General features: G+C 41.7%; 1 protein-coding gene across 2 annotated transcripts in view; it reads right to left on the bottom strand.

Annotated features, from left to right (window-relative positions):
- PELI2 (pellino E3 ubiquitin protein ligase family member 2) overlaps window positions 1–10,951 on the bottom strand; it is a 92,924-nt gene extending 81,973 nt beyond the window's left edge. For both annotated transcript variants that reach the window (XM_027842908.1, XM_027842909.1), the window contains exon 1: window positions 10,849–10,951. In XM_027842908.1, the coding sequence (XP_027698709.1) occupies window positions 10,849–10,925 (77 nt within the window). In that variant the 5' untranslated portion in view covers window positions 10,926–10,951. The remainder of the gene's footprint in view (window positions 1–10,848) is intronic.
- Window positions 10,952–12,131: the final 1,180 nt, after the last annotated feature.

Here is a 12,131-nt window from a genome sequence, read left to right as displayed (position 1 = left end):
GAGTGCAGATAGAAAGAAGAGGCCAGACTGATCAAGTAAAACTGAGCAGTCAACCAGGAAAATAATGTTTGCTACACCTGTTAGAGACAGTTTCTAAAAACTGTGCAGAGAAAATCAAGACTGAAGCGGGACAGCAATGACAAAGTCAAGAAAACCAAGGATACTCAAAAACAGAAAACCACCTGAGACAAAGAAAAACAATCAACTATGAGAATAGGCAACAGGTATCCTAAACTCTTGGACTAAAACAGTAAGTACAAGGAAGTCTATTCAGTGGAAAATTTAAATTAATTAAAAGGTTTGCACCACCACCTAATCTAAGGCTTCGAAAGACAAACAGTGGCCAGTCCTGATTCCATTCCCACACAGACGTTAAAGAGCTTAAGCACCTACTGCAGAAAGGCACACTTGCTCTATTTTAAAGAAAGATTTAGAAATGGAAGATAACTGTGTCTTAAGTATAAGAATTCCTTGATCACAGATTCCTCTGCCATTATCTGCTTAAACACTAAAATATCCGTCTGTTCTAGACTTATTATACTCAAGTTAGAAAACAAACTGGTGGGAAAATAACTAATCACTAATGCACACAACCAGCAACACTGAAAAGAAATGACTTAGCTTAGTCTTTATATTTGGGACAGGGAATAAAAGTTTTTTTTGGTAATTTTTAAGTGGAAAAGTAAAACTCTAGCAAAAACAAATAAGATTCACTCCATACTGATTACATTAAGGAATGTTAATATAATTTAATATTATGTTTTTAAATGGCGTATCTAAAGCATAGAGTAATATATGAAAAGACCAAAACTGTATGTGTGTGTCTATATACAGTATTTACTAGAAAATCAGTCAATCAATTAACAGTGATTAAGCAAGCACCTGCTCTGTACCCGGCAGAGAGAGGGGGAGAGACGGAAAGAAAGAAAGATGGGCAGGATAAGAAGAACGCAAAGGAAAGAAAGAAAAGAGTGGAAGAAAAACAAGGACAGTACAAAAGCATTTTCTTCATATGGGTTGTTATTAACTCATTTAGTTCTAACTTTCTTAACTGCTACACAAAAGTTATGAGATTTTTTTCTTTTATTTTGTTTATGTATTTTATTCATAGTTAAGTTCTTATAATTTTTAAAAGCTTAAGATTCACTCCATAAGAAGATTGTACTTTAGTAAATTATACAACTCTTCCTAGAACACTAAACTACTAATCAAAGAAATTCAGTGTTTTGGTACTAAGATTTTGTTTCAAAGACAAGTCACTTAATAATCATTTTTGTCACCAGGAGAGAATATTATACCTTTTATTTGACACATTTTACTTGTTAAAATTCTACCCAATGATTTATACTGTCCTTGTTTTTCTTCCACTCTCTAATTACTCTAGATTACTACTGGGCCATGCTCAAATCATTATTCACATCATCATCACAGAGCACAAATTAGAATTTGTGATGGGCAAATAATTTTCATAAACATTTTATTTTTACAAAAGTTAAAAAGTAAAACCTATGTGCTTTTAAAGACATATGAATACAAAAAAATCTAATAATCCCAGAAAAAGATATACTAGAGCTTTGTTATGATGACCATGTTGTGGTTGCCCCCTCATAAGATAAGATTATATTATAACAAGGTCCCTTTGTAAATGAGTATCTTCATAAATTGAATTTTGCCTTATAACAAATATAGATTGTTCCCACTACAGATACTTGAGATAATACATAAAATACTTTGCAAATCTTAAAAGGCTGTGAAAATGTAAGTTATTACTGTTTGTAAATAAAACAATTTATACTCTCCTAATTTCTTTCATATAATCGCTCACTTGGACAAAGGAGTCACTCATTTGATTCGCATAACCTTGGAGTGGTAGGTACATCAATTAATTAGGATTAAAGAATAATACAGTTGAGAAGGGATGTTAAAGGTCACCTAGTTCAACCTCTGCCCTCTGTAACTTTCCAACAGGTCATCCAGTCTCCACTAAACATCTCTCAAGATGAGGAACTTGCTACTTGTCAAGGTATTTCAAGTCCATCTTCAGCCAGCTCTAAGTTAAGATTCCTCAGCAAAAGGAATAAAACTGTTCCTTATACTGAAATGAAATCTGCCTCTCTAATACTTCAGTCTAGGTAAAAGAGGCCATTCTTTGCCTCATTTCTTAACCTAGCCTTAACCACTGAATGGGCATTGCCTCAGTCAAATTTAGCCTTAGGAAAGGCCAAGGTCTCCCACTGAATCCAGGGTCATCTCCAGTTGTTCTGACCCATGTCGTGCCACTGGACCCAGATGGCTTGGGGTAGAGAATGAGGCTGGTGACTTTGCACAGCCCTCCCTCACTTAAATCAGGTTCACTTGCAAGTCATGACAGATTGCTTTTAGTTCCGACCCCACCTCCAGCCTCACGGACAAGAAAAACAAATCCAATCCCTCTTCCACATGACAACTCTTTAAATATTTGAAGATAGTTATCATTCCCCTCTACATCTTCTCTTCTTCAGGCTAAATATGCCAGTTCCTTCAATTAATCTTCATAAGCCATGATTTCCTGATTCCTAACCAATCTGATGGCCATCTTCTAAACATTCTTTAGTTTTTCAATATATCCCTCCAAAATGTAGTGGCCAAAATTGAATATAATAATTCACATATAGTCTGACCAGGGCAAAACACAACGGGAGGACTTTCTATTTTTGAACCCTATTCTTCTATGAAAATAATACATTACATTCCTTTCTCTAGATGTGAAATCAGACTATTGACCCACACTGAGCTTTACAAGTCCATGAAAACTCCCATTTTTTTTCATATTTACTTTTGTCTAGCTACATCCCTTCCACTCTGTGAGCTTTTGAACACAATGGTGGACTTCACTGTATAGCTATTATGTTTCATCTTAACAAATTAGGCCCATAATGACGGAAGCCAGCTGAATATCAATATCAGGGTAATAACACTACTTAAATGAAGAGATGAGTAGGCTATTATTAATAACATAATCATCATCATCATCATCATTATTACTTTAAAAGAAGAAAAATGAGGCTGAAACAAGCAACTGACTTAAGATTACACAACCTTTTTTAATGGACCTTGACTAGAACTCATAACTAAGAGAGGTTTCACAGGACTCAACAAGGGCAAATGTCTCAATTTTCCAAAAAGAGAGAAGAGTAAATAGTCTAAAAATCATAAAGGCTATTGAGCTTGACTTTAATACCTAGCAAGATTCCAGAACATAATACCTAACTAAACTCATTTCCTTTTTGAGAGGGTTACTAGACTGATCAATCAGATGTTGTCTATGTAAATTTGTCTTTCATGCTGCTACACCTGTAGAAAAGTTCAAGAGATTTGGGTTCTATGGCAGCATAGATAGTTAGGTGGACTGAAAACTCACTGAATGTTCAGACTCATATAGTTGAGTTATTAATGGTCCAATGTCAATTTGGAAAGCAATTTCCATTGCAGAAGTTACAACTTAGCACAGTGCCTAGCACATAGTAGATACTTTTAAAATGTTTATTGATTGTTTGATTTTGTGTCATGGCCCCCTTTGGCAGTCTAGGGACTTATACTCTTTCACAAAATAATGTTAAATGCATAAAATAAAATACATAAAGTTGCAAAAGAAAAAATTATACTAAATATAATTAACAAAATATTTTTAAAACAAATTCAAAGACCCCAAGTTTAAGGACCCCTGTTTCATTGGAATGGCCCCAAAATCTGTGTTTGGCTATGCAATAACTGCTATGCTTATTGAGTTTACAAAAACACAAAGCCAGATCAACACAGGTTGGATGACATTCAAGATTCAAAAAGAATCTAGAATTCTAGGCTAGAATTTTGGCCTAATTCTAAGAAGATGAAATTGCACAGAGATAGATATAAAGTCTTTATGGGTTGAAATAATCACCTTCAGAAATATAAGATGGGAGAGGAATGAACAGAAAACAGTTCATTTAAAAAAAAAAAAATCTAGAGATTTCACAAGTTCAATAGCCAGCCATGGTTGTTATTGTTACCTCACCTCTCCGTGGACTCTGACTCCTACTACTCCTCCAGACTGCCTTACTGACTGAACAAATGTATCCTTCAAACCTCCTTCACCCTCCCCCTATTCCAGCGTCCCTATCTGTACTGAATTCCCCCACTAGAATGTAAACTCTTGGGAGGGTAGGGACTAATCGCACTTGCTTGGATTTGTATCTCCAGCCTTCAGCACAGTGCCTGGCAATTATTTTAATTGCTTATCTATCTATAATAAGCAATGTAGTGTCTGATACAAGGGGGTGATATCCCCACTACACTCCTGCCTTTTCAGACCACATCTGGTGTTGTGTTCAATTCTGGGCACCACTCACTTCCACTTTAGGAATGACAATGATAATCGGACATTGATAATCGAGAACTGGAAGACAGCTACCAGAATGGCAAAGGGCCTCAAGTTATGCCCTGAGTTTCACTTGAAGGAAATGGGGATGCTTACTCTGAAGAAAGGAAGACTTAGGAGGCACATGTTAGTTGGAAGGGCTATCCACAAGAGGAGGGATTAAACTTGTTCTTTTTGGCCCCAGGGAGAAGAAGCAGGAGCAATGGGTAAAAGCTGTGAAAAAGAAAATTTAGGTTGGATGCCTGGAAAAACTACAGAGTTCTCCAAAAGTGAAATGACCTTGAGTGCTGGTGCGTTTCCCTCAAGAGAGTTCTTCAAACAAACACCAAATGAGCACATGCTGAGGATGTTATAAAAGGGAATTTTGTGCAGACATAGGTTGGAAACAGTCATCTCTGAGGTCCCTCCCATTTCTGTTGTTCTATGATTCTGTGAAAACTGATTCCTTGATTTTTCACTAGCTGGGTTTCAAATCCCAGTTCTAACTATTTATGCTGACGTTTTTATTTAGTTCACCTGACAGAAGCTGAAAAATTAATAACCAATGAAATCCACCAGTTCATTTTTCCCCAGGACAATGGTTAATTTTCCTCTAATTGCAATAACTTCACCTTTCTGACTAGATGAAAATGAAATGTTACAGGTCTCAGAACATTTGTTAACAAAACCTTTGGCAGGATGACTTTATAGGATATCAAAAATTTGGGAGTTTATTTGTAGTCTTCCTATCTGATGAAGGGTCCCATAATATTTGTTACCTTTCATTTCAGCTTACATATCACCTTTGACTATGAAAGATCCAGAGAAACCTTAGTTTCCTCATCTACAAAATGAGGACAACATTACAACTACCTACTTCATAGGATTATGAGGAAAGTGCTTTATAAATTTTAAAGTGTTATACAGAAGCCCAGAGAATAGGAGGGAGAGGTAGGAGTTGCCTCTGGCAACAGAGGTGGGAAGTCTCAGGGGGGAATGGACTATCACAGCCACAGCCTTACATGGAAAAGCTGACTGTAAAACTGGGGGTTGGGGGTGAGACAAATAAAATTGCCAGAGTTTGAAAACAGTCATAGCAGAGAAGGCAGAGGTGAGGAAGGAGCCCAGAAAACTGTCAAGCCCAAATAGACTAAGAGTACAAGAAGAGGCAGAGACTGGACCTCACACAACAATCCAAATGAGTACAACAAAGATATGGAACACAATGAAGAAATATTAAGGGTCAGGAGATAAACAAGAAGTAAAAAAAAAACAGCAGAGACTCAGAGAAAAAGCCAGTTTGGCCACAAAAGACTATAAGAGTACCTGGAAGAAATTTAAAAAAGGATTAAAAATGGAATTACGCAAATTAAATAAGAGCTTTGGAATAAAGAACTGAAAGGAAAATAGAGAGCTGAGGACAGAAGATGGAAAATCTTACACAAGTAGTGGTATCCATGAAAAATAAAACAGACTAACATAGGTCATTAACTTCAGAAAATATCAAGAAATAGTTTTTCTAATTGAAAGAATAGAAAAAAAGTAAGGCATTTACTATAAAAAATGACTGCCTAGAAAACAAGGCAATAATATAAAAATCATTATCCTTGAAAATGACAACAAAAAAAAACAAAACTAAACTAAACTAGGATACAGGAGTTCCAGAAATCATAAATTAAAATGACTAGATTTGCCAGAATCAGGCGGCTAAACAAAAATAGGAAGAATCCACCAGGCACCTCCTGAAAGAAACCTCTAAACATCTATCCAGAGCTTCCAGGTCAAACGGGAAAATAAGAATAAAATGGAATACTATTTGCGCAGTAAGAAATGACTAAAGGGATGAATTCAGAGAAATCATGGGGGAAAAAAACAGTCTCTACCTTTACCCTGAAGGTGCTAGCATTCTTCTAGGTAGACATAATTTGTACAATATGTAAACACAGCACAAGGTAAAAGGAGGATAATAACACCTACCTACCAGTGCTTTTATGAGGATCAAATGAGATAGTACAGTGCCTGGCACACAGTAGTGCTTGTTTTCTTTCTTCCATCCTAATCTAAATTTACATCCTAGTAATTCCCATGCTTTGGTCACAGTTCTGCCTTTTTGGCAAAAACAGAACAAATTTGAACAATGATGAGCAAGATAGATAAGACAAAGTGTTCCAGGAAAACCACTAAGTAGAGGGATAAAGAGTAAGCACTTGAAGTGAGACAAAGTAAGGACACCAAAAATTCCAAACGGCAAAGATAAAGGAAAAGAAAGTATATTCATTATATTCTGGAGTTTGAGTAAATCCCCTTCCTACAAAATGACGGAAAAATGCCATGTTGAGTTTGAGAGCCAGCTACCAGTTCAATCTGGCACATGAAAGGGAGTAGTGTGAGACAAAGTTGAAAAGGTAGAATGAAGCCAGATTGAAATAGGTTTTAAGGCTTTAAATATCATGCTAAGGAATCCTGGAGACTATAGGGAGCTCCTGAAGGTTTTTAAGCAAGGAAGTAATATAATGAGACTTGTGCCTCACGAAGATTTTTTTGGCAGCATAAGAGAGATTTTTATTTCCTTAATGAACAAATATATAAAGTGAAATGCATTTTAAATCTGTTCTGCTTTTGCCAAAAAGGCAGAACTATGACGAAGGCATGGGAATTACTAGGATGTAAATTTAGAGTAGGAAGGAAGAAAGGAAACAAGCATTACTATGTGCCAAGTACTATATTATGTCATTTGATCCCCATAAAAACGTTGGTATGTAGGTGTTATTATTATCCTCATTTTACGGTTGAGGACACTGAAGCAGGCAGATTAAGTGACTTAACCAACAACTACTCATGGGTCTAAGGTAAGGTTTGAACTCAGATCTTCTTGACTCCAGATCCAGCACTCTATTGCACCATCTAGCTGCTGATTAAATATAAAGGGAAAAAAACTCCCAAACAATTAACACTGTCCAAAAATTTAAAATGGGGTAGGAGAGAGGAGATGGGGGGGGGGGGGGGTAAGAAGGAGGCAAAAAGGGATGGGAAAGAAGTAAAGACAAATGGTCTTCAAAGGACAACTAGATGGCACAGTTAGTTGATAGAGTGAGCGGTCAAGAGTCAGGAAGACTCATCTTTCCAAATTCAAATCTGATCTCAGACATGTACTAGCTGTGTGGACAAGCCCCTTAACTCTGTCTGCCTCAGTTTCTCATCTGTAAAATGAACTGGAGAAGGAAATGGCAAACCACTCCAGTAACTTTTGGCAAGAAAACCCCAAATAGGGTCACAAAGAGTTGGACATGACTGAAAAATAAAGTGGTCTTCAAGCAGAACACGGATATCCACTTTCAGAAATAATGAATGAAGGCAAGGAATTCCTCTCAACTTTTTGAGGGAAATTATGTGTAAGTTTAATTAATTTAAACCAAATTTTACTTCTATTGGCAAAGTATCAGAAAAAAATATATTTTCTAACAACATAAACAAATATTCATCGGGCATCAATTAATTTAATGATTAAACATAGTATGCCACCAAAAAAATGCTCTTCAGTTACAAGATACCCTCATTTTCAGTATAAACACTTCATGTTTCTTTGAAACATTTCATCACTGATTTCCTCAACAAAAATATAGATATTTTTAAAGAGCTTTGGAGAATCTTTCATAAGAGGTTGAGTTAAATTTACTAGACACCAGTCATAAATATTACTAACCACCACTAAAATGGTTAGTTTCAACATGCACAAAATAGTTCAAAAGTCAGGATTCAATGCTTGGAAAGTCATCTCCCATATCTCTACCATTCACAACATTTTTAATGCAATTTTTTTTCTGTAATGAAGGAAAATGCTTATCTTGAAACTTAACTGTCTAAAAATGGTTAATGCTAACAACATTCCTGTAATAGAAAGAGGGCAGAAAGAGAAAGAACTTGAAAATATTGAGCTGTCACTTATCTAGAAATCCATCATATGTTTTTCTGTTTTAAAGTGCCAATACATTTTTGTTAAGAAAAATTGTATTTTAAGTGGTGCTTTAAGAAGTTCAGCTATTAAAATAACAGCTGCATACACAGAGCAAGAGTTGCCTCTGAACATGAAAGTCGAAGAGACCTAAATTCAAATCCCATCTCCAAAAACTTACTAATTGTGTGACCATGGGCAAGTTTCACTTAACTCCTCCAAACTCAGTTTTCTCATATGTAAAAAAAAGTTCTAATAATGTCTCTAATACCTCTATCACATGGGTGTTGTCAAATGAGACACAGAGTACTTAGAAAACCTTAGAGTAGAATAATTAAGCTTTTTTGATAATCAAGTCAGAAGCCTTTTATTTTGCTTATGTATCTCTTCCTCACCAGTATCTGTGATGTCCTGAAAAAAATGTTTCATATTATTTTAGCTAAAAAAGAACGAAACTCAGGACTCTATATCTAAAAAAGAATAAACATTTCCACTTTGGAAACTAATCCACGTTGGTATTATCTTCTGTATCCCAAAATATCCCCCTTTCACCACTCACTTTATCCCCTTTAACCTACAGCCCTTTATCTATTTATTAAGGATAAATAATGGAAAATGTGACAAGGAAAGAGTAGATAAAATGAAGTTTCTAATAGCTTCAGCTTAATGATTATAGATAACTACTATCCTCAAAATATAATCTTCACCAGTAGAGACGACTGTGAGCTCCTTGCTGCTGCTGCGTCCCTGTCTGAGAGCTGTTGTCTAACTCACTACTGTGGAGCATCCCTCCTGGGGATACCACCCACCTTCAACATGCAGCACTGGTGTCCAAAGAACACAGCCTTGCTCCCATTCTGGAGCCCAGCCCTGACCTCGGCCCCACAAATCAAGAAAGAGCCAATTTCTAACTCTGTACCCAGCGAACTCGTAAACTCCAAATAGGGAAAAGTTCACAGAAGGCCAAGCCAACGGGTTTGGTCCAGACAGTTCACCACGGGGCCTTCCCAGACAGTAACCACTCCCGTCACCATAACAATATATGTAAGTAATTGCCCGCTTCTTCCCAAGTTGGGTTGCAAATTAGTACCCATCCCAAAAAAGTCTCAGCATCTGTCTATCTGAGACCACTAAATAAAAAGCACCATAGGAAAGGGGATGATGGTGCCCAAAAGAAAAAACAACCAGCAACACCCAAAGCCTCATTTCCCTTGGGGAGCACGAATCACCCCCAAGCCTCCCTCCCAAAGCGGTTCCTCCCATCACTCCCAGTGCACCTCATAAACCCTCCACCTCCCAGACCGCAGGTCTCGGATACTCGGGGACCTCACCCTCCCACAGCAGCCAAAGCCACATCACTATTACTGACCCTCCAGACTTGGACCTGCCACCGATTCACAGTAACCGTACTCCGCACACACATCCCCCCACCCCACCTCCCACTCCAAGACACCTCGCTACCAGTCTCCTAGCCCTGGAACCTGGTCCTCCTCCGATCCACAGTAACCTTACTCCGCTGCCACCTCTCCCCAAGACGCAGAGTAAGCTATGCCTTCAGCCCCCACACCTGGTCCTCCAGCGATTCACACTAACTTTGTTCCGCCCTCCCCCTCCAGTTCACATCCTCGCCACTCATCCTCCAGCCCGTGAACTTCCCCAGACTTCTCTACCGCAAAGGAAGTGGAGAGGAAGAAGAAAAGGGGAGGGGGGAGGAAGAAGAGGGGAGGAGGAAGAGAAAGGAGGAAGGTGAAAGGAAGAGGAGGAAAGGAGGACGAGGAGGAGAAAGACGAGGAGAGGGGAAAGAGGAGGGGAGGAGGAAGAAAAAAGAGGAGGGGGAAGGAGGAGGAGGAGGAAGACGAGGAGATGGAAAAGAGGAAAAGGAGAAAGAGAGAGAAGGAAAGAGAAGAGAAAGGAGAGGGGGAAAGGAGTAACAGCGGGGAAAGGAGGAGGGGAAAAAATTCAGGCGCGGCAATTTAGATGGAGAAGCAGAGCAGCAAACACCCCCCCCACACACACACACAAACACAACCCCTTACCCCAACAGCTGCCCGAGAGGCCCAGGAACAAGGTACAAGTCGCCACATCACCCACCCCCCGCCCCCACATAAACACACTTCCCCGGGCACCCTACACTCAAGGGAGCCTGGAAGAGGCTCCCACGAATGAGACACCCACGGGGGGGGGGGGTCTGTGCCTTTCTTCCTCGCCCTGCAACGGCCCCAACGGGGGTCCCACTTTCCGCAGGAAGCCTTCCCGACCCCCGGCTCGGCCCCCTAACTTGGCGGATCTCCACACCGTCCAGCACGCAGCCTATCTGCACGCAGCTGCCTGCGCGCCCTCTGCCCCTGGACTGGCAGCTGCTCGAGGGCAGGTAGCGTCTTCTACCTCTCTTTGTATCCCGGGCGCTCAGCACAGAGTTCGGCACACAGTAGGCGCTTCATGAATGCGTGCCGGCTGACGGACAGACCCAAGCCCCCGGGGATCCCCGGGGTGGGGGTGGCGCTCCAGGGCCCTCACTCACCCCAGCACCACGAGCTCTCCGTATTTCCGCGGCTCTTTGCTGGGGGAGCAGGACTCCTCCGCACCGGGGGCGAACATGGAGCCGCGCTCGGCTCCCTCTTCGTCCTCCCGGTCCTCGTCGTGCGCGGGCTCCGGCGGTTGCGGCCCCGCGGGCGCCGCAGCCTCCTCCGCGATCCCCGCCGGGTCCGCGCCGCGGCTACAATCCCATACGGAGAAGGGAGCCAGAGAGCTGGGGAAAGGGACGGCGGCGAGGGGGCCGCGCGGCGGCCAGTCCCCGAGCGGCTCCGTCTTGGCTCCCGGGCTCCCCGCCCGCGCGCCCGCCGGGACCCTGCACCAAGCCGGCGCTGCTCCCCAGGCGGCCCCAACGCGAAGCCCGGCGGCGGTCCCGGAGCGGCGGGGCCCGAGGCGACCGGACGACCAGCGACCAGCCAGCCGGAGGAGGAGCGCAGCGGAGCGCCGAGACGCGGGGCGGGCGGGGGAGGAGCGAGCCGCGGCCCGGCGGAGCCACCCCCGCCTCCGGCCGCAGGCAGCCACCCCAAGCCCGCCCCCAAGAAAGTGCGGCCGGGCGCGACTCCGAGCCGACGGGGCTCCCCCTTCCGGAGCACGTGGGGCGGCGGAGGCCTCACCCCCCGCCCCGTAACCGCCCCCGCCCCCGCCCCCCAAAGAAGAGAAGGGAAAGACAAGAAACAGCCTCCCCCCCGCGATGTCGACGTTGGAATCGTCCCCTGTGTTATGTAAACATAGAGTAAAATGGAAAGGAGGTTCTTAAAGGGACAACTCTGTTTTCTTTTTCGTTCTTTACTAAACTTAGTGGATGCTGCTCTCGGGCCGGCCTTGGGGCAGGCACGTGGAGTCGTGTGGTGCCCACCTGCGCTGGAGGGCAGGCGAGAAACGAACGGGTTAAAAAGTATCCGTGGAGCTTCAAGGAACGCAGACGATTCAGCCCTTGGTGTTTAAACAAATAAAGTTCTCCACAATATGGTACAATGCATTTAAAAGAAAACACACACGTAAACACACTCCTGCATACGTGGGAAGAGGAGGACCCATGATAGATGGTTCCTGGTAACACTGCAAAAATTTGACTCCAAATGGAGTATCGTTTTGAGAAGTACTCCCACATCATTGTACAGATAGGGCATCCCAGTTTGAACGTAGCGGGGTATCGCATGGTAAACGGGATGATAGGGAAAATTTTGCTATTAGGTAGCATGGGCACTTTTTCAAGTACAGTTTTTTGAAAAAAGTTAATGTTGGACAGATAAATAAATGATAGATAGGTAC

Source organism: Vombatus ursinus, unplaced genomic scaffold (assembly GCF_900497805.2).
Source record: "Vombatus ursinus unplaced genomic scaffold, bare-nosed wombat genome assembly UNPS02014893.1, whole genome shotgun sequence".
Taxonomy (NCBI): Eukaryota; Metazoa; Chordata; class Mammalia; order Diprotodontia; family Vombatidae; genus Vombatus; species Vombatus ursinus.
The sequence above is the reverse complement of the archived record's forward strand: the minus strand, read 5'-3'. Positions and strand labels throughout refer to the sequence as shown.